The sequence below is a fragment of the Dermacentor variabilis genome, chromosome 8 (assembly GCF_050947875.1).
Source record: "Dermacentor variabilis isolate Ectoservices chromosome 8, ASM5094787v1, whole genome shotgun sequence".
Taxonomy (NCBI): domain Eukaryota; kingdom Metazoa; phylum Arthropoda; class Arachnida; order Ixodida; family Ixodidae; genus Dermacentor; species Dermacentor variabilis.
In genome coordinates this window covers 134,020,789-134,044,557 of record NC_134575.1, presented here as the reverse complement: position 1 = coordinate 134,044,557, position 23,769 = coordinate 134,020,789, and the positions used below count along the sequence as shown (strand labels likewise).

Below are 23,769 nucleotides of genomic sequence, written 5' to 3'. Positions count from 1 at the left end.
GGATTACCGGCACGTCGACAAGATTGCCAATAAAGACGTTTATCCCCTATCACGCGTTGATCACGCCCTCCACTGCCTCCATGGTGCGAAGTACTTCTCTTCCACATTGACCTTGGTTCCGATTACTGGCAGACAGTGTCGACGACAACACCCGATGGCCTATACAAGTTCAAATTTATATCATTCGGCTTATGTAACGCTCCATCTACTTTTGAATGCATGATGGACACACTCCTTCATAACCTCAAGTGGCTCATAACCTCAAGTGGCTCAAGTGGCTCATCTCATTCATTGTACAGCTGTCCTTCGGCCTGCTGCTCCACGCCAGGGATGGAGGCACTGCGCAAGCCGGGGCGACCAGGGCGGCGCAGGAGCTCTACGCTACTCGATGCCACGTGCTGGATCCACCGCCATACTCATCGTGGGAATTGCACCGTCAACACCGGAAGATAGCATGCTCGGAGATCTTGGCCCGTGATCTGCATTCAGCGCCACTGCTCTCCGCTGCCTTAAATAGCCTGCCTGGGATCGACTTGGCCACTGGGCACGGTGGCACTGCCAGTATGCGGCACGCTAACCCTTTTGCATTCATTGTACAGGTGAGAAAGGATTTTGGATATTGCATCCGCTCAAGCGACCCTTTCTTGCTAGTGCTGCCGTGCCCACCGTTTTGTATCCTGGTTTTTGATGTCGCCTTGGCGTTGACAAAATTGCTGCTATTAGGTGGTGATATTGAAACTAACCCTGGCCCCGATCTAACCCAAATTTCAAAACAGCTGAAGGATATTGCAGCCGACATCAAAGATATTAAAGAAAAACGTTTAGTAGATATAGAAAACAAGCTTGACCTCCTTGCAGTCCTTGAAAATAGAGTCGAATGCTGTCAACAAGAAATCGCCTGTATGAGCGAAGTAATAGATATTCTTCAACATAAAATTTACAACCTTGAAAACCGCAGTAGGCGATCTAACTTAATTATCTATGGCCTAAAGGAAAAAAACGATGAAACTAGCGAGTCGTTAGAGCAAACAGTAAACAAAGACATTATCGAAGACACCTTCGGACTAGAAAAAGTTGCCATCGAGCGTATACGTTGGTTGGGGAAACGCGCCACAGATAAAACTCGACCGGTAATAATGAAGTTACTTGACTACAGACAAAAAGTGGCAATCTTAAGCCGAGGTTTCAAACTAAAAACAACTGACTACTCAATTGGTGAACACTTCTCTAAAAGAATAAGAGACATACGGAAGAAACTTTGGGATAGTGCGAAACCAAACCGTGAAAAAAAGGAAAAAGTATCACTTTCTTTTGACAAACTTTACATTAACAGACGCGCATATATTTGGGACGAAGAGAAGAAGGACAAAGTACCGATGCAAAAAAACGACGCAGAAACAAACCGCCGAATAACCCGCAGAGCCGCACAAGCGGCACAAGCCGCACAATCAAAAGATTAACATTGATAAATGTAAACGCCCGCAGTGTCATAAATAAAACAGAAGCCTTGGAAAGCCTTCTAGTCGATCACGAGCCCGATATTGTGGCCATCACGGAAACATGGCTATCACCCGCTATATTCGACCACGAGATTACCCCGCCAAACTACACAATCATCCGAAAAGACCGACCTTCACGAGGTGGAGGAGTGGCCTTAGTGATAAAAAACTGTCTTCGCTTTGTCCTTCTTCCCGAGGTGAACAACACTGAAGCCGTTTTCTGCAAAATTTTATGCGACGGGACGTCAATCGTAACCGGTTGCGTTTATCGGAGCCCTTCCTCTGACAGTGCATGCCTTTCAGCAATTCAAAAATATATGCAGCATCATGTCCATCAATCCAGCATTATTCTTGCGGGCGACTTTAACTTAGCTGACATAGTCTGGTCCACAATGCATCATACGTCAGAAGCCTCCGAAGTGCTAATAGACTTAATTCTAAATTTTAACCTACATCAACTTGTCACTCGTCCTACCCGCGTTCAAGGCTCAACGAAAAATATCCTCGACCTCATATTTCTTAGCAACCATTTTACTACAAGTAAAGCACAAATAGAAATTATTGAAGGAATATCTGATCACAGTATACCTATGTGCACATTCCAGCTTGATCATTCTATTACTACCCAGTCTACAGAAAAGAGCTTTTTTAACTTTCATAAAGCAGACGACGCCAGCATACTAACTTATCTGTCGTATGAATTCGATTCCTTTTCGGAAAAAGCATCTCAGGAATCTACTGATGTAGATGCATTGTGGCTACATTTTAAGAGCATTATCCTGCACTGTTTAACTAATTATAGTCCAATGCAAAAGAAAAAACCGCACCTTAAGAATCCATGGATCACACGCGAAATCATCCATGCTAAACGGCGCGCAAATCGGCTTCGTAAGGCAAACAAGAATAACCCAAAACCATCTACAACCTTGAAGTTAAAATCTGCAGTTATGCATTTCAAGCAGAAACTAAATGATTCGAAACAATATTACTACAGTGTCACTCTTGCTAACTTCCTAAAAGATAACCCATAAATATTCTGGAAACATCTGCGCAGTACCGAGCAGACAACAACCAAACTAACCGAAGAAGAAAAAAGTGCAACGGCAAACAAATATAACAATTTTTTCAAATCAGTCTTCACGGAGGACAATGGTACACTCCCCCCTATTCCACCATCCTGTACGTCAGCGCTTGATCGGTTAATAATAACGGACGCCGGAATCCACAATCTTCTCCTCAATATTGACCCTAAGAAATCAATCGGGCCTGACGAAATTCCAAACGAATTCCTAAAAAAATATGCTGAGTGGTGCAGCAGATATCTGGAACATATTTTTCGTAAATCACTAGCAACTTCTAATCTACCACTTGACTGGAAAAAGGCTAAAATAATACCGATCCACAAAAAAGGAGACAAAAATAATGTTGCCAATTTCAGACCCATATCTCTCACCAGCACTTCATGCAAAATACTGGAACACATCATTCTAAAACACATGACAGTATTTCTAGAACGTGAAAACATCCTATCGCCTCAGCAGCATGGTTTTCGATCTGGCTTATCAACCATCACTCAACAAACAGAGGTAGTTCACGACCTTGCTCTTAGTATTAATAATCGTTCTCAAATTGACATGATTTTACTTGACTTATCTAAAGCTTTTGATTGCCTGAGTCACACTAAGCTAATTGCAAAAGTGGAGCATGCCATCGGGAAAGGAGAAGTTTCTGCTTGGATAACAGCTTTTCTAACACACCGCTCACAATTTGTTATGTATGACCACATGCCATCTGATGTCGTTCCTGTCACATCTGGAGTACCACAAGGCTCGGTACTCGGGCCGCTGTTATTTCTGATCTTTATTAACGATATAACCAATAATATAGGGTGCAAAATCAAACTCTTCGCGGATGACTGCGTGATATATAAAGAAATTAACAGCCATAACGACCATCTCGATCTTTCTGATTCCCTTAACACGATAGCCGACTGGTGTTTCCAGTGGCAAATGTCTATTAACGTCAATAAATCAGTGGCAATGACAATAACAAGAAAAAAGCAACCCTCTCATTTCACCTATATCGTTAATGGCACGCCTCTTCCCATGGTTGACCAAGAGAAATATTTAGGGATAACGCTGACATCAAACCTCAATTGGGAAACACACATAACTAATATGACAACTACTGCACTACGAAAGCTATTTTATCTAAAAAGACGCCTAAAGATCGCTCCAACGAACATTAGGCTCCTGGCCTACATAACATTTGTGAGACCTATTTTAGAATACGCTAATACAATTTGGTGTCCTTACACAGCAACTAACATAGCTAAACTTGAACCTGTACAAAGAAAAGCCGCAAGGTTCATTCATAGCAAATATCGTTCTACTGACTCACCTTCACGTCTCTTAGCTTCCTCAGGCCTCAACACATTATCGACGAGAGCGAAACAAGGTCGACTAAAATTTCTGTTTCAAATGCTGCACCGTCAGTATAAAATTGATATCACCCGGTACATTTCATATTCGCAATCTAGAATAACACGGCATCAACACGAACATACGCTCACCGAGTATTCCTTTTCTAATGACGCATTCAGGTACTCATTCTTTCCTCGAGTAATCAAAGAATGGAATGAACTTAACTCGTCATTAACAGCGACAAATTCTTTATCCCTGTTCGTTTCCCAACTGGAGCTCATCACAAGAGATTATTAACGATTTCTCACGTTTGTTCCCTGTTCTCTTTATGTTGAACTAACAGTGCTTAGAAAAAAATGTGTACACTTGTTTGTTTCCAAATACTTCACGTTTTTACTTTGACTATGATATGTCCAGGTTGTTGTTCATTTTATTCTGCTTTGTTTAGTGTTCTGTTGTATAGCTTATCTACCTTTGTATTCTGTTGAATATTGTTGCTGTTTCATTCTTTGTGTAGCTCACACATGTATTTATGTCGGGAAAAGAAAGTGTTCACGCCCGTCTGCTAGGCTCTCGGCTGAGAGCGGCAGTATTGTGACATAAATAAATAAATAAATCTGTATTTGTTACTTAGACGACACCGTCGTTTTGTACCTACATTTGCCACGCACCCGGAGTGCCTCTCGCTCTTTCTTTCTGCTTTTCACAATACTGGCCTTCAACTTAATTCGTCTAAATGTCCCTTCGGACGGCGCTAAATTACTATCCTCAGTCATATTGTTCATTCATCTGGTGTGCGCCCAAACCCGGGAAAAGCTCGTGCCGTACAGAAGTTTCCCGAGCCAACATGTGCTAAATATGTCCGGAGCTTCGTGGGCCTTTTCTCGTACTTCCGCCGCTTCATGCACAATTTTTCGGGGGTCAGCCGTCCTATGCTCTTCTGAAGGCAGATGCTTCATTTTCTTGGGGACCTGAACAAGCAACTGCCTTCTCGAAGCTTACCTCTTTGTATACATCTCCATTTCTTCTTGCGCACTTCGACCAGACTGCTTCAAGAGAAGTCAACACTGATACCATTGGTCATGGATCGATGCCATTTTTTGCCAACGTCAACGACGCCGCGACCGCGTCATTGCCTACGCCAGCGGTCTGATTTCTCCAGCTGAGCGGAATTATTTCATTACTGAACGTGAGTGCCTTGCAGTTCTCTAGGCAGTGGCGAAATCGCGCTCTTACCTATGTGGTCGGCCCTTTACATACACCACAGAACACCATGCGCTCTGCAGGCTTTCATCCCTCAAAGACCCTGCCGATCGCCTAGGTCACTGGGCGCTACACCCACAGGAACACTCGTACACAGTTGCTTAAAAGTCCGATTGTTTATACCAAGTTGCCGACTGCTTGTACCGCCACCCAGACGATGTTCCTGCGACCCATGCTTCTGCTCTGTATTTTCTCTATCTGCTTAGCTGACCTTGCTACCGAACAGCGCCGAGATCCAAGCATATGTGGTATCATGGAAAATTTAACAACTAGGTTATGTGACCTTTCTCTCGGTATGTTCCTACCCAAGGAAGGCATTTTATACCGGCGTAGCATGTACCCCAGTGGATTAGATGGTGCTGGTTATTGCGCGGCATGTTCACACTGCTATTCTGTCCAAGCTGCACGATCTACCAGCTTTTGGTCACCTCGGGGAATCAGTACGTACGACCGTGTCCGGCGACGATTCTTTCGGCCTGGTATGCGCCGACCTGGTCGCCGCTACGTCGCTTCTTGTGAGTTATGTCAACGCCAGAAGAAACCATCTGAGCTTACTGTTGGTTTACTCCTACCTCTTGGCATTCCTACCCAACCCTTCTATCGCGTTGGTGTAGATCTCTTGGTACCTTTCCCCAGATCTGACTGATGCAACAAGTGTATTGCCGTCGCAACACATTATACAACTTGGTTCGCGTCCACCAGAGCTCTTCCAACTGACGTAATTGAATTATGGGGTTTAACGTGCCAAAACTACTTTCTGATTATGAGGCACGCCGTAGTGGAGCCCTCCGGAAAGTTCGACCGCCTGGGGATCTTTAACGGGCACCTAAATCTAAGTACACGGGTGTTTTCGCATTTCGCCCCCATCGAAATACGGCCGCCGTGGCCGAGAATCATTCCCGCTACCTCGTGCTCAACAGCCCAACACCATAGCCACTGAGCAACCACGGCGGGTAAACTTCCAACTGGCGCAGCCTACTTACTGTTCTAATGCACAAAGTGATTGTTCGCCTCGGCGCTCCTCGTCCACTTCTTACCGACAGGGGTCGCTCCTTTCTCTTTATCTCGGAGGACGAGGTCCTCCGAGGTATGTGGGAAGGTGTAATGGTTCCAGAACTTACTTTTCGAAAAGTAGTTGTTTGCTCTAAATCAGGGGTACAATCAGGACTCGATGGGAACCAACGATCAGTGGGTCGCCTCGCATTGGGCGCTCACGGGAAGACTACAAATGAAGCTGTGCAGGGTGATATGGGCTGGACTAGTTTTGAAGTGAGGGAAGCCCGCAGTAAAATTGAGTAAGAAGAACGGCTGAGGAATATGGAAGAAAGTAAATGGGTTGGGAGAGTGTTGAGATATCTGTACAGAAAAAACATTCATTCGCAGTGGAGGAAAAGAACTAGGAAACTTACCAGCAAGTATGCGTCCTGTAGGGTGGGCAACACAGCAACAAGGAACGTCAAGGGGAAAGTCAGAGAGGCTGAAATAATCGCATGGGTGGCGGCAATGGCAAAGAAACCTGCCATGAGTAACTACTTAAAAAGAAAAAACGAAATCAGGAAAGAAACCATTTATGATAACTCAAACGGAAGCTCATTACTTTTCGAAGCGAGATCGAGATCGGGATGCCTTAGAACACGTTACTATAAAGCCTGATATGAGAAGGCAGAAGAAGCATGTGCTTGCTGCGGTAAAGCAAAGGAAACTAGGGAGCATGGTTTATTAGAATGTGAAGACGTCCACCCAGCAGTCGATTTAGGCACCACTGGCCTGCTTGAAGCCCTTGGGTTAAGCGGGAGCAGTGGAAAAGTAAACATGTCCGCAATAGGCATTAGTTAGAGGTGATTGGAGGATTGGCGGAAGAAAAGTAGGGAAACGACAAAAAACGGAGACGTACAGAAGCACAGTTCACAATAGGGGATCAGAAAATTTGGGTGTGGTAGTCCATAGTGTTTTTTTTTTATTGTTTAACCTAGGTAGGACATTGGGCAGTATGTTAGCAAGAACTTGGTGACGCAACCCACCGCCCCGTTCCAAAGGGGATGCTGATAGCATCCATCCTTCCATCCATCCATCCATTCATCCATCCATCCATCCATCCATCCATCCATCCATCCATCCATCCATTTGTAGGCGACTTCCTCCGTCTTTATTCTACCAAGCACAAATTTACTAATGCATGTCATCCGCAAACCAATGGTCTTACGGAGCGGTTTCATCGAATATTAACAGACATGCTCTTCATATATGTTTCTGATGACCATCGTGACGGGGAGACTGCTCGCCCGTCTGTCATATTCGCGTACAATTCATCACGCCACGACACTGCACGAAACTCGCCATTTTATGTGTTGTGCGGCCGAGATTCAGTATTGCTTTTTAATACAATACTGCCTACCCCTCAAGAGCCCGTGTCTCAGTATACAAGCGATGTTATTGCTCGAGCCCAAGAAACACGCTAAGTTGCTCACCGTCGCCGTTGTGCTTCTCAGAACAAGAGTAAAAGCATTTGTGACAGTAGTCACCGGGACGCCGATTATATTCTCGGGGATCTTGTCCCTCTTCGATCTCCCACCCGCAATTTCAGCCTCTCGGAAAAACTGATATCCCGCTACTCCGGCGCTTACCGGGTCCTCTGTCAGGTAACCAATGTAACCTACGATATGTCTCCGGTCACACCTACTACTCGCTTCATCCAGACTTCCCATGACGTCGTTGAGGTCAGCCGCCTAAAACGCTACCAGTCCTTTTCTGCCTAGGGAGCAGCGGGACGGCGCTTCCACGCCAAGTGGAAATATGTTGCGCAGTTCTGCACAAAGCTTAGGAGGATGAGCCCGTGTTTAGGTCTGAAGAAGTGAACGCTTTAATGACTAGCCTGCTGCAGGCTTGGCTTTGTCAATTACTGTAAATTACTGTACATTCTGTAAATAAAAAAATGGGGGTTTTACGTGACAAGACCACGATCTGATTATGAGGCATGGCGTAGTTGGGGAATCTGGGAAATTTAGACCACCTGGGCATCTTTAACGTACGCCTAAATCTAAGAACACGTGTGCCTTCGCGTTTCGCCCCCATCGAACTGCGGCCGCCAGAATCTATATGCGCTACTCGTCTTGCTTCTTCTCTCAGCAAAAGTATTATTCTAAACCTAACTTAACGGGAAGCTTTATTAGCTCCCACCTAGGAAATCATCAATCCTTTCTTCTTACAACCACTGCACCGCAATACATGAGTTATGTTGAACTTAAAAGAAACAGTTAAAGTTAGGTTTCAGAAAGGCAATCTTTATTTAGCTTCTACTTTTCTAAATTCTAAAGAAATGCGAAATCTCAAGAAACAGTACTCAAAGTATACGACTCTGTACCTCAGCAACTAAAAACGACATCGGAATTCTCTAAGCTGCACCTAATATTTCATTTAATGCAGACAAAAATGATATATCATATGCCACCCTGAAATACACCACTAACTCCTGAATATGGTTTTCCCAAAATCTTAACAGGCATTGTAACTTCACATAAGTTATAAATTCATACATCTAATTCGTCCAATTGCGATGCTGCAAGGGATGCAGTCTATAGGGATGCGATATCAGTTTTTATCCGAACTAACGGATTTGTAAACTTCGTTCTTCTTTTTCAAATTTGCCGATTTCCGATAATTCTTGTCAATAATGCCATGGCCTAGATCAAAATTATTATTGCAGCGATCACTGTGATCTGACGTTCTCTCTTGAATGCAACAATTCTCATTCATATCGGTTGAGCGATTTTCTCATAAAATCATTGATGCGTTTTACATGTACTTGAGCGGCCGACATCGAAGAAAGGCCCGAGCTAAAGCTTCCTCTTATTGAATTACACTGGTTCTTAGAAAACAGTAGAAAAATAACGCTGATTATACCGAAGCCCGCGGCTGCAGTTGTGCACAAATCAACAGAACAAACAACGAAGAAAGGCAACCCAACGCAAGCTTTGCGGGAGCTGTTATCTCGGCCAGACATCTCACCCGGAATGCTGATGAGCTGTCTGGCAAGGTGTCTAGCAAAATCGTCGATTGTTTGTAAGTCGACAAGTAGCAGGTTGTCTTCAAGATAACGCTGATACATAAGGGCGCTCATTTCCAAGTGCCGAGGGGAAGCAACAGTCTCAGGGTGTGCTTCTTTTTATTGTGTTTTCTTTAGTTGTGCGTAATGGCATACGTCACGGGGCGAATTTCAAATCTTTAAGGTTGATACGCCACGTGGTGGCTAAAAAAGAAATTAACGCGTGTCCAGAATTCCTGGGTATAATAGCGCCGAGTGCAATGGCTGCGGTGTCGAGGAAACTATAGAACATCTACTTTGCTACTGCCCATCTTATGAAAATGAAAGGCATGACATCTGCACAGCTCTCAATAAGTTAGATAGAAAACCTTTCACCTTGAACAAGATCTTGGGACCATGGTTTCTCATATCGCAGCTAGAAAAGGTCACAAAAGCACTGCTGCAATATTTGAAAGCTATCGGATTGAGTCGGCGTCTGTGACCCGGTCTGAGTGACCAAATGATATCGCCAGTGGACTTTCTCTTCTTCTTTTCATCTTTCTTCCCCCTTTTCCCTTCGCCAAACTAGGATAGCCAACTGGGCTCAGTCCTGGTTAACCTCCCTACCTTTCATTTATCATTTGCTCTCTCTCTCTTGGCAATTGTGGTTACGCAACGAAAACGCCAACAGCACACGTACCGAAGTTTCAGCGGCATGGTTGTCACTACAAGCGCACTAAAGAAACAGTCAACTAACAAAAAGTTTCACTGTTACGTGCTAAAAAATACGACCACGTGCGAACGAGCAATTAGGTCGGCGCAAACGTTTCGTTCGTCACAGACAGCTGCGGAGTAAACTTCACTTGATGTCCCCACCATAAAAGCTTCCGGTCACGTGTAAGTAAGCAGAAGCTTAAGAAGTCGCCCGAAAGTTTCGTTATTCTAAAAAACGTACATGCCACTCTTTGGAAAGTGCAATATAGCGGCCCTAAAGACAGGCGCGTTAAAATTCAGCAGCGCGACCCACCATAATGTGCAGCAAGTGCCCCGACCACGATACAAATGCGTACAAAAGTTCAGCCATTCCAACTTTACACAGTTGTATGATTGCTCCCGCAATCGCGGTTAGGCAAACAAAAAGCAAACGAAACTCAAGCAAGGCTATCCCGGACATTGCATGTCGAGCATAATTATTACCAATCACATCTATTTTGTTATTATTCGCCAGTGTTCAGGAAAGACACAACGCCCCCGCTGACTCATCCTGTGGGCTACAGTTCTAAACAGTTCTAAAGTTTCGAATTCAGACATTTCTTTTTGGCGTACCTCAGCGCTGTGCGGAAACAAAATAGGACAGAATAAGCGCGGAGGTATGCTGATAAACAGTACGGTGCGGCCAAACACAGCAAAATGGTTGGTCAATGACCGATTGATGTTATCGTCACCGCAAAACATGCGGATGTACAATGCCCGTAATTCGATTACGCGCAGAGAGGACGAAACTTTAGTCGAAAAATATTGCAGGGCTGCTAATAGAAAAACACTGACTTCATGAACTGTACTGACCTCTTAACAGGTGTAAGACGTACAGGCACCACGGAGATGAAGCTCCAAAGCGCACGACGAAAACGTTCACCTGGCAACGACACACGTTCACGATGGAACTCATGTGCACATAACATTACCACCACGTTCAGAGAAAACGTGCAGACTGAGCGCGGGGAGCACCAACCTTGAGCCATTCCGAGCCTACAGAGAAGGGCGAAGAGATTCTACAAAACGACGGCGTTAAGTCATATGACCGACTACGCGCAAATGAGCGCAAAGTGTGCATGCAAGAGACAGTGGCGATTCGACTGGGTTAAAGCAGTCACTGCTCTGTTCCAGGGCACTGGTTTTAGCCGTAGCAGAAGTTGCAGCGATTTTCTCGACATGTTCGGAGAGCGTAGGAGCCCGGCGTGACGAAGCGGTGATATCAAAATCACCTCGGCTTACTCGGGCACGTCGCCATTAGATACTATGATAGTCGAGCAAAGCAGCATGGCGTCACGGATCGAAGTGCACCGGCCTTCTCCTATCTAGGAGGCGCTTATCAAGCGTCACAACGCGTTGGATTGCCCGCGAGGAGTTTATAACACGATGGGTCGCTCAGGGGCGTTCAATCGGGCATTCATGATTTTGCATTCACAATTTGTAAGAAGTGCTCAGCTCCCTTAGGATTTTTGCTCACATATTTTGAACGGACAACCTCCCGATTCCTCTGACTTGCTCTATCACGCAGAACAGCTCTAATAAATCACTTCGTGTGATACATCGCAACGTAGCTAGATAGCAAATATATAATACCAATGTAAACGCAAGGGAATTAATCTTGGATAGGGTAAATATATGTTATCAAGTCTGTACAGCCATTCTCATAATAAACAAGGAGGTTACCAAAAACTTTAGCGTGCGCTCATCCATGCATCAGGGATGTGGTTTGTACCCACATTTATTTGCAATGGATGGATGGATGGATGGATGGATGGATGGATGGATGGATGGATGGATGGAGTAACCTTATAGAAAGGTCCTGCGAGCTACGGGGCGCAAGGTCCCATAGAGCGGGCTACTCCCACGTTGGGACCGGGAGTTGTAACTCCCTGGCCGCATCGTGGGCTCGCTGGACGGCCCAGAGCTGCTCCACCAGGTCCGTGCTGCGTAATGCGTCTTGTAGCCTGGCGGAGTCTTGATCCTTGTTTGCGTGGGTCCGACCACACGGCCAGAGCAAGTGATGTACGTCTAGTGTGCTATGGCAATTTTCGCAATATGATGGTTTGTATAGGTCAGGCATGTAGTGGTGTAGTCTGTTCTGCGTGGGGTACGTGTTTGTTTGAAGCATTCTGAACGTCAGGGCTTGAGGCCTGGTGAGCTTATTGTGAGGTGTGCTGTATATTCTGCGGTCTAGATAAAAGTGCTTTATGATCTCTTTATATGTGGAGGGAGGGTCCCGATTCTCGCTGGGATGGTCACGACCAGAATAGGGGGCGTTGCGGAGGGTCAGGTCTCGCGTGCTCCTGTGAGCCATCTCATTGAGATTGCGAGGGGCGTCCTCGATCTCTCCGAGGTGTGCCGGGAACCAGCAGATGGTGTGATGCTGCAGCGGTGCGGATCTATTGATTATTTGTAGTGCTTGTCTTGCAACTGCACCTTTCTGAAAGGCTTTGACGGCCGAGCGTGAATCGCTGTAGACGTGGGTGGTGGTCGGGTCTGTGAGCGCGAGTGCAATGGCAACCTGTTCTGCTATCTCGGACAATGCCAATAGAATATCAGGTTTCAGAGCACAGTCCGCAAAAGTGAAAGTTCTCGCATATGCGGACATCGCGTTCGTTTGTCAGCATATAGAAAGTGTTGGAATCGCAATCACGGAAGCGTTGCCGTACTACAGAATGACAGGCAGTGATATCAGCTTGGATAAATATATAGGGAGATAGGGGTATGGATCGGCAACCGGGAAGACCCTCTGAGTACTTTTGTAAGTATTCAGTGGGCCGTCACGCCGGAAAAATATCTCGATGTACCACTGTAGCACTACCGTGACGTAGTGGATTACTGGAATGCAGAAGCTGAAAGGATTGGTGTGTGCGCGCTTAAAGGGGGGGGGGGGGGCGCAATTTCTCAATGTTTTCTCGTGCGATGGTGTGCAACCTGTTTGCCGTTGCAAAAATGTTTCCCGTGTTTCAAGCACTGTGCTACAAGTGCTTTGTGCAAACAGTTGCACAAGGCACTTGTAGTGTTTGTATGGCGTTCAAGCTGGAAGCGCACCAGTCGCCCCAATATGTTTCGTTCCGTTAAAAGTGGAGTACTAAGTCTTGCACATTTGTTCAAAAGGCAGATTGTGTCACGGTTTGTTTACACACGGAACCAAAAGGACCCATTTTTGTTGACTATGTTTCAAGTAAGGCTGAGCGAAGCTATGCCCGAATTCATTGTATCCTCTCGTCGGTGCAGTCAAGGCAGAGTGCTTAGGAAGTAGTCTGGGCTTTTCAGCTCTTGAAGGTTCGCTTTTCTATAGAATACCTATGTCGGGTACCACGAAAGCGCTTATATAGGAACCTGTTAGACGCGATGTTGCCGGTATCATTGTATCGCTCGATATTCTGCATTTAACCTGAAAAGAACCTGCTAATAAGAGTAAAAACCAATAGCCGTAAGGCCATCGATGAAGGCCTCCTTTTCTCTCGTCTACACAAATACTTTACCTGTCAAACCATGACTAGAGGAAAAAAGACTTTTTGTGCCTCGTAGCATCAATTGTTTGTTATGTCGGAAACCCGAAACAGTCGAACACATCTTTCTAGACTGCTGTGATGGGGTATTTCATTGGGATGTTTTACAGAGAACCCTCAAGAAAGACTTATCGAATACGCCACAAAGGATTCCTTTCTTGCCTATTCTAAACTAAGACGCTGTACCATATGACATACTCATGCTGTTGTCCTTGCGTAGTTTATGAAAAACTAGAATGTCCTTGAGGCATGCGGAACCAAACGCCCGCCCTGTTAGAGAATACTTCATCGAAAGCATTTGTTACATGAGGGAATGGTATACTTTGCAAAAAGGAATACAAACGTGGTTCCGCATGATGACTGAGTTTGCGAACCTCAAACCTTTTTAGCCTCCGTTTCAGCCATCCAATCACCGTCATCATCATGAGCCTGGCTGCGCCCACTGCGGGCAAAGGCCTCTCCCATACTTCTCCAACTACCCCAGTCATCTGCTATTTGTGGCCATGTTGTCCCGGCAACCATCTTAATCTCATCCGCCCACCTAACTTTCTGCCGCCCCCTGCTACGCTTTTCATCACTTTGAATACAGTCCGTAACCCTTAATGACCATCGGTTATTTTTGCTCCTGATTACATGCCCTGCCCATGCCCATTTTTTTTTCTTGATTTCAACTAAGATGTCATTAACTCGCGTTTGTTCACTCACCCAATCTGCTCTCTTCTTATCCCCCCCCCTTAACGTTACACCCATCATACTTCTTTCCATAGCTCGTTGCGCCATCCTCAATTTAAGTAAAACCCTTTTTGTAAGCCTCCAGGTTTCTACCCCGTAGGTGAGTACTGGTTAGACACAGCTGTTATACACCTTTGTCTTGAGGAATAATGGCAACCTGCTGTTGATGATCTGACAATGCCTGACAAACGCACCCGAGCCAATTTTTATTCTTCTGATAATTTCAGTCTCATGATCCGGATCCGCGGTCACTACCTGCCCTGAGTAGATATATTCCCTTACCAATTCCAGTGCGTTACTACCAATGCTATCCAATGGCATAAACATTAATCCTGACTGTCTTTATTGTTAAAATGTATTCTTTTGAATGTTGCCAAGTCGGTAATAAACAAAAAAAGAAAGCCACCGTGGTGTCGTGAAAGCGTGCCGTCTCGCACTTCGGATGCACGGGTTAGATTTTCACCCAGACCGAAATGTACCAAATTTTGTTTTCAGTTTCATGAATTGACTTTGTTTGCAAAAATATGTCTGATAAATAAGAGGTCAATCCGAGCAGTTTTCGCATGGTTTTACTCGTTGCACCGTCGGCCATTTTTGGTGCGATCATTCGGTCACGCTACCGACGACAACGCCCGGTTTTCGCGTGATGGGACATATAATGTTTTTCCAATAATACCTCAACCAACATGTCCATTAAATTTGAGAACTCGCTGAAATGGTCCGGTGACAATGGTCGCGACATGGCACGATGAACCAGGCGCATGCGTTGCGTTTACAAAATGGGCATGTACTCTTATGCATCCCGAGCTGCGCCTGCGCAAGGCCACCTCGCAGACTCGTCAAAGCAAAAAACTCAGAAAAAGGCATCAGCGTCTGGTCGACATTTGCTTGGGTTACATTTAACTTTTTTTTTCCCTTCGGCAGTTAGCCTAAAACGCAGTGTGCTTGAGTTCCGACTGCACAAGAACAACCAGGTCACAGCGCGCAAGAAATGTCAAGAAATGTGCATATCAGTGCTACATTTATTCGTATCAAATAGAAATATAAATCCCCCTTCCTCGCACCCCTTCCCCCGCTCAAGCTCATTGCTCTAGGGCTGATGTAAAAATGGGCGCCGCTAGTTCGCTGGGCCTCCGCTAGTTCGCTGGGCCTCCGCTAGCGGCCGCTGATGCCATCACGGCTAAATGGTGACCATGAGTCATCAAAAAGGAAGTAAGAGAAACAGAGAAAGTAAATAGGATGCAAATATTGGAAAGGAAAAGACGAACGAGACAAGAATGGAAAGAAAGAAATTAGAAGAGAACATCTGTGAGACAACACAAAGGGCCGTACATTACTGTTTGAATCTCGAGCTGATTCTCTAAGGACAAACACATACCGGAATAAATATTCACAAGAAGATGCGACATTCGACTCCTACAAAAGAATTCTGGAGACCACTCAACACATCCTAATGCAATGCAAAGGGATTGGCCCAGTGTGACCCGTAGGAACGTACACCTTCCAGAACCATTTGGGTATAAAGTGAACGAGAGCATCCACCGTTCAGTAGTCGAAATAAGTGAGGTGCGTTGACATTATTGATGGAAAAAAGCATGACAGAAATTTATACGACCGGATTCATGGTAGTATAGTTTAAATGACGAAGTTTTGAAAACCCGAAAACTACAACCAGCATGATAAGCATGTACACCCCACCTTATTAACTCATGCAGGCTAGGTTACTGTTCGTCCACGCTCTGTTTCAAGGGGGTGGCCAATAAATCATCATCGTCTTTGGAAGTAATATGCCAAATCAGAGGGGCGACGTCATGAAAAGTGGGCGGCGTCTGCTGGCGCTGGTAGCGTGGCAACATCCAAGAATCAAGAAACTCTCCAGACGCGTGTACTTTATCGCTCTGAATTCAGAGCTTGCTACTTCCGGGCAATACGCGGAGCGAGGCAACGGCGCCTTTCAAGGAATTTATGCTGGAATCGACCACGTAGAAGTTCACACCTTTCGGTTGTCGTTAACAAGTGTAGCTTAAACAGGCCGTTCATAAAATTGTTTTTTTTTTGTATAGCACAAGTCATGATTTCTTTTTTACATTATAGTCATAGTAGAACGTGACCGGTTCTTTCTTTTTTGCTTATGTGTGCGTATATTATTCTGTGCACACCTGAATGATATTTCTGCAGTGACACAGCATTCGTGTGGACCACTACTTTCTTTGTCCTTCGCCTTTAGCGGATGTCTGTTCATTAACATGAATCCGTATTTTACATTATACATTTAACAATATTCGTCCCTCCGTCCGTCCGTCCGTCGGTCACCTCTACGCCGAAAACTCCTCCGTTGCAACCCCACGCGCACGCGCTAAAAAAAAAAAGACAAAAGAGAGGTGCGCGATTGGCTGCGCCAGTAGTGACGTCGGTACTCTCTGTTCCTACCGAGAGCGCATGCGGCAGTTTCACTCCGGCTTCGAAATGGGTAAGCTACGTACTCCTGAGGAGCAGGCAGCTTTCGATCTGCAACGCCGTAAACGAGCTCGTCAACGCCGTGACGATGCTGCAGCCTGGGCACAAGAACGGTGTCGTGCAGCCAACTGCAAGCACCAACTGCGGATCGAGGATCCGGCAGCCTACCAAGCCCTCGTTTAATGAACCATAGGGTTTAACTGAGTGATAAAGACCGGAGCCACACGTTTTAGTTTTGCTGGTTAACCATCTGTACGAAGTGCTTGGGCGGCGATTTTTTTTACGCGAACGTAATTGTTTTGATTTAGAACTGCCCTACTTTATAAAAGCGCTAATTTACGTGGTTTCATTTTCAATGCAGCAGTATTTAGGCTTCGATGATGACACTCGAGTGTATGCAAGATCAGCTAAAATTGTCTTTGTCAATGTAGCGCACTTAACATGCTTTCGCTGCCTGCGCATTAGTATGCAACAACAACGATCGTTCTGTTTAGTATGAGCGCGGCTCAGCACAACAGTTGCAACGAAATTCTGCTGATTTATTATTTGTAATACATACTATGAAAATACTATGTGACCAAGCCTCCCATAAGAGGAATCATGTCTGCCATCGTCGTGATTTTATTCATTAACGTTTGTCGGGATGAAAGTTCCAGGTAAAATTCCTTTTAATATCACTATGGTTCGGATGCGATACTTGATGTGATATTATGTGCCCAAGATCTTTCTTATTCTTGATTTTATGTAGTGATATTACATATTGTGCGCCGTCCAACTGAGGGTACAGGCCGCTTCACTCTTTCTTGAGGCATGCGTTCAACAACGTGTGGATGTTTGACAGGACAAAGAGCTAATGTAATGAGCATGTGTTACATGCTGCATTATAATTTATTGTTGCCACAATTGTGGAGCGTCAGCAACATTTCCGCGAATGCATATTTCTAGTGCATCAGTAGGCGTGTTTCATCTTGTTTCTTTTTCCTGGTGGAATATTTCCTATTTTGAAACCATCTCTTTTAATGCATATAACTTGCAATATACTGTCTGTTCGATGCTGTGTTACCCCATTCTCTCTTTTCAGGGAATACGCTCATGGCACTGACAGGAGTTTATGTAACAGAGTTTATGGTGGTAACAAATTCAACTCCCCCGTTTCAGTCTTTCCAAGTTTTTCAGGGAAACAAGAATCTTACCGAGAAAATATGGCGCAACTTTACTGAATATGTATTTCGAAAATGCAAGCAGGACATGCGAAAAAAGATGAAATGGCTATATCATAAAAGGTTTCTCGCCGCAGCGCGTGCAGTGGGAGCACTTGCAATGCCTCTACTGTGGCGTTGAATGTCTGATCTTCAGTAATAAACAAAAAAAAAACTTTAGGGGTCACATATATGCCCAATAGCAGGCAACGATAAAATGGCAACATAAGCAGTAACCACAATCGCCGACCCTGCGAACGAAGTGACGAAAAGAAGTGCTTTCTACTATTTGCAAGTGTACCAGCATGTGTTTCAAAACAATAGCTGGTGTTCGCGTACAATCGAAGTAATGCAACACTACTGCTGTCACACGACCAATCTTGCTAGACATCCTTCTCTCGCTGTGGATTTGGTAGAACGCTGATGCAATTTTTGATAGAACGCTGATGCAATTTTTGCTAGAGCGTATATCACCGCGCGAGAACTTCAAACTCTGAGAAAAGTCTTAAAAAATAAAACGCCAGACTCGTGGCAATACTCAATCAGCAAGTAATGTCGCGTGTGAGTTATTAATGGACGCATACTGTACAGCCGCTGAAATTCGTGCTAGCTACCTCTATTGCCCGTAATAAAGTTTCTGTAGTGCGGATAAGCTACTCCTTATAGACTGTTCATCAACTTCTTTACAACGCCTTCGCGAATTCCCAATAGTTAGAACTGTCCTCGAAGCATTACCGAAACTAATAATTGCGGTTATGCACTTCACTTGTCGTATTTCTTATTAAAACATCTTGCCCGGCCCCGCCAGGCGGTGGCACATTTATTCCACCGAGAGGACCATTTTCTGCACAAAAGCCTGTGGGCTCTTCCTGGAAGGTGAAACCACCAACAATAATTTCGCCATTCGTGCCCCATCGAAAAATCAGTGATACCACCTTGCGTTTCCTCCAGCTTCTTATATGCGAGCATCATCATTAACCTGACAGTCAGACCCTGTCGCGAAAAAACGGTTCACTTTCCCAGTACTCAACAAGCGATTACCCGTCGCGGTTGTAGCCGCCATGCCACCGCCAGAGCAGAACTTTTTCAACGTGAGGTGGCCGCCGGGAACGTCGGTAGACGAAGCCATCGGCGCCATGGAATCACGGTGGACGCAATCTACATAGTGGAACACATTCGTGTTTTCGACTTTCAAGTCGGCGTGAACTCAGTAGACGGAGCCTGCAAAATTCTTGAAGTTGGTGGTCTCCGCCTCGGGAACCATGTCCCCGCCGAACGACAGGTGGTCCGTGTCACTTGCATATATGCCTGCCGAGCTACATTTCGGAAAACGAAGTAGCCGCATGCGTGAAGACGTATAGAACCAAGTTGAGAATCGAAGAAGCGTGGTACACAGACATGCCCAGCATACGTACATCCACAAGGTACTAGAAAACGGAAATGAGGTATGACAACTCCCTCCCGAACTTCTCACGAGTGATTGGGCATAAGGCAACGTTCGAATACAGCGGCGTCCTCCGGCTGTGTAGCCACTGCAGCCAGGAAAGTCACCACAAAGCACACTACCAAACTCCTTTCTGTAGGAGGTGCGGCATTTTCGACGAGACGGAAGAGACCTGCTCACGGACGTGTCGCTGCTGTGGTGGCGCGCACGCTATCGTGGACTGCACCACCAGGAAGTCATACGGTATGACTACCATGGAAGTGGACGACTTTCCCATGCTTGGACAGGCCAGGGAGTCCGAGAAGCCGCCACGGAGGTTGACGCCTCTAAGGGCAACGAGCCTGACCCAACAAAGAGGCTGCAACAGCAGGGTACAGAAAGAGTGTCATTCTTCCAAGACAGAAAACCCCACACCGGACTCAGAACCACAAGGCACACAAAACAACCAGATGGGAAGCGCAGACAACGAAAGCACGGAGAGGTCGAGGCAGCATGGTAACGAGAAGCAAGCAGACGGCGCTGCAGCTGCACAAGTTGGCGGCCAAGGCGGCCGGGAGAGAGAGTAACATGGCGACAACGGAAGCACGCCACGCCAGCACGGAGGGCCGCACCAGGAGTCCGGGCTGACGCGTGGCCCGAGAGGGAAGCAAACAATGCAGCAGAATGGGGCCGACGAGAAATAAAGCCAGTGGTGGGTCAAGAAAGGTGACCAAAGGCAAGAACTTACGCTCTCAAGTTTAAGTCCATGCAGCGGTTTGACGGCAAGGCCAAACCACGAACCGGGAAAAGAAGGAGACACACAAAATCAGGAGAAGCTCTCCAGAACGCACTTGAATGTGCAACGGCAGTCACCAGTACTGTGAGTGGTACACGAGCGTCCGGACCGGGAAGATGAACATGGCCCCCGACGAGGCTCTGAAACGAGCGCAGACGGGAAGGACTACCGATCCATTGAATCGTCGTCTGACAAATCAAGTAAGCCCGTTATCGACGAGCCTGCATCAGAGTCGCCAAGGCGCAAAAACGGCGGGAAACCAAATCGACTCGGTTTACTTTCGGCGCACTGCCGGACAACAGACAACGGGAGAGGCCACGCCCAGCGGCTCGAAACACTTCGCCAGGGAAAGATCGGGCCCCCCGCAGACCCGAAGGGAGGCAGAACTGAGTGCGCGCACAAGAGCGCGAAGAAGCCAAGGCAAGGCCATAGTGGTGAAAGTGAGAAAGACTGTTGAGCAGAGGCAGTGTGGGAGGACTTAATCCTGCGCAGCCCGACAATGTTCCAGAGACCATTGACACGATGGACACGGACAACAGTGATATTATTAGGCATGTCAGTTATAGCCTGATTTACGCTTTACATTTTCCCGCGGTTGTGTAACTCCTCCCAGCTTTTTGCAACTTTTGCAGTAATGAGGCTCACAGAGAAGGTTCCCCATGTAGTTTGGGGCCCGCTTACCATGCTAAGCCGGAATATTTTTTCGCTTTCTTTTTTTTCTTTTTTTCTTTTTTCTTTAAACAGCTAGTCGAATGCTCAGACATGTTCCCTGAATCGTCGTTTGCTTTCCGATTCAGAAAGCTGCGTACAATAATTTAAATTCTTGATGCGCATTCGCTGTAAGATAGTTCAGCACAATGCGTTGACGGGCTAGCTGGTGCGAATTCATAATGACTTTGTTTAGCGCAAAACAACGGACACAAGAGAGCGCCTTTTCCTGTCGTCTCTCTTGTGTCCGTTGTTTTGCGCTAAACAATGTAATCGCGGGAAGATGCAGGCTCTGACAGTCAGTGTTATTTTCCTCTTGAAGCAGGCGCAACGCTTGAACTGGCTGAGCGTAGTGAACAGCTTCTTAGACCGACAGGGAGTCGTTTGCTACCTCGCCTAGTCACCTTAATATTGGTCACCTGCAAAGCACATGGTCTCAACACGGTTGCAGATGGGCAGAGGCGAAAACCTGTGTTTGGTTGTTTTTTTTTTGTTTGTTTTTCGTGCATGGACAGCAGTTGCTTGTGGCCACACACCAGGCGCAGAACGTTGCCTGCTGTGATGCAACACTCTTTCCGGATTTTTAGTGCTCTTTCACTGGAACTGGGATGAATTGCCGGTTATGATGGCGTATTTCTTTCTGTTTAGCTTGACTGTACAAATGGCGTCCCCCTTTCCACCTCATCTTTTTTTCTCGTGGCATGATAACAGATGCCTGCGGAGGCACAACACGTGCAGAGTAGCGCAACGCTTTCTCCGTCTTTTAAAGCGGCCTTTGATCGAAGGTGAATTAAGTAGGCTTACCGGTTATGATGGTGTACCATTTTCTCTTTAAGATGATGGTACTAATCGTTTGTTTACACAGCTGAGCAGCTAGTCACTTTCTCAGACGTATGCTCAACACCGTCGCATGAAAATGGAGTAAGCTAGGTATAAGTACTTATTTCATCATGTGCACACACCAGTAGAAGTCTGTATTCAGGTAGTCGCACTGTGCTTTTTCCTTCTTGAAGCAGGCATGGCACTTGCATTGGCTGAGCGTAGTGAACAGGTGCTCAGACCGGCGCGGATCGCTCGCTACTGTTGTTCCTTCTGGCAGCGCTCTACGCGCTGCTTGTTCTGGTGAGGCTCTCTCCCTGCCTTCTTTCAGTAGGCTTTGTGTGAAGGTGAATTAAGTCGGATCACTGGTTATGTTGGTATGCTATTTTCTGTTTGAGATGAATGTACAAAGAGGTTATGCTTCTTTGATTTTTCTTCCTTTTTTTGTTGAGAAGCTGCTCATTTGTAGCAAGTCACTTGCTCAAGCATAAGATCAGCATCGTTGCATAGAGGAAGGTGCAGTACATTTGATAGCGATATTTGGTTCTAAATATGCTTACACCAGTAGAAGTTTGTTCCGGAGACGCCTAGTTTCACTTTTCTAAGCACCGTAGCCTATAATATGACTGGTTCAGTGAACAGCCGCTCAAACTGGCATGAAGTCATTTAATACTTTAAGGAGGTGGCCTATTTATGACTGGACCATATTTATAACTGGACTAAATATTTATGACTGGAGAATATTGTCGTACATATTGTTACGTCTGCTGCCCGATATTCGAGAGCAGGTGAGATTGATTGGACAATATGTGCTACTTCTTGCCGTTCTACAACCAATATTGCCTATGCAGTGGATAAGCTGGCCGCATATTACCATTCGCGTTGTCTGGAAGGTCAGTAACGTAAAACTGTTATAAGAATTACAGTAATTACGTTACAATAGAAATTATAAATGCAATTGCAATGTAATTACCATAAATGTAATAACAATAATGACCATTCTTCCAGTCTTCATAGAATAGCACTAACTGTGTTGTTATAGAGCTGGCACCACATTGGAATGGCCCCTGACACTGGCCAAATATGCCGAGCGGCAGTGAGGCATACAAGTCTAGGTGCAACCAAATGATAAAGGCCCACCAGCCTTCAACGAAAGACACTCCATCACCAGAACGGGAATTGGTCTCCCAGGTGCAGAATTCGGCCACTGCCTCCCTCGCGACTCCTACAACCAACCCAAGGCCCTCAGTACCCAGCAGACGCGGAGCACCTGACCAAGGCGGCCGTCCCACCTACCACGAAGCAGAGGGTGCTAAGAACCTCTGGACCTGCACACTCCGCCACTGGAAACTGAACCTGGCAACGTTCAGCACACAAACCCTTTCGATTGAAGCTAGCTTAGCAGCACTCTGAGAGAAAGAGAGAGAAATCATTTATACCTTATGAGGTGGCAAAACCTCCTCATAGGGTGGAGCCCTTAGTTCAGGGCCCGATTGGCTTACGCAACTCCTCGTGTCCATCGCATCTGCCCGTCGCTGCAATTGCGGGTCTAAGCTGGTCAGCGCACTCTCCCAGGGGGGCACTCAAGGAGACACAATCTCTCTAATGATATTCGATGCATGCTTGGAAGAAGTGTTCAAGCTATTAAACGGGGAATGCTTAGGAGTGAGGATCACCGGCGAATGCCTCAGCAACCTTCGGTTTGCCGACGACATTGTTCTGTTTAACAACACTCGGGACAAATTGCAACAAATGGTTGAGGACCTTAACAGAGAAAGCGTACGAGGGGGGGTTGAAGATTAATATGCAGAAGACAGAGATAAGGCTCAATAGCATGGCAAGGGAACAAAAGTTCAGGATCACCAGTCGGCCTCTAGAGTCTGTAAGGAGTACGCTTACCTAGGTCAATAACTGACAGGGGGCCCTGATCACAAAAGAAAATTTACAGAAGAATGAAAAATCATGCTGAATCAAGAATGAAAGAACATGCTATAGGGTAAGGTTAGAACATGCTATAGGTTATAACATGGATAGTTTAGAACCTATAGGATAGGTTAGAACATGCGGTGGGTAAGCATAGAACATGCTGTAGGGTAGGATAGGGTAAGGTTCGTGAATGGAACCTTACCCCTATCATTGAAAAGAAAGGTGCACAATCAAT

At 45.9% G+C, this 23,769-nt stretch overlaps 1 protein-coding gene across 2 annotated transcripts in view; it reads left to right on the top strand.

Annotated features, from left to right (window-relative positions):
* LOC142591287 (uncharacterized) overlaps positions 1-18,053 on the top strand; it is a 111,386-nt gene extending 93,333 nt beyond the window's left edge. Inside the window, exon 4 of one of the 2 annotated variants that reach the window (XM_075703617.1) lies at positions 17,745-18,053. In XM_075703617.1, the coding sequence (XP_075559732.1) occupies positions 17,745-18,004 (260 nt within the window). In that variant the 3' untranslated portion in view covers positions 18,005-18,053. The remainder of the gene's footprint in view (positions 1-17,744) is intronic. The other variant, XM_075703616.1, reaches the window with a different exon arrangement.
* Positions 18,054-23,769: the final 5,716 nt, after the last annotated feature.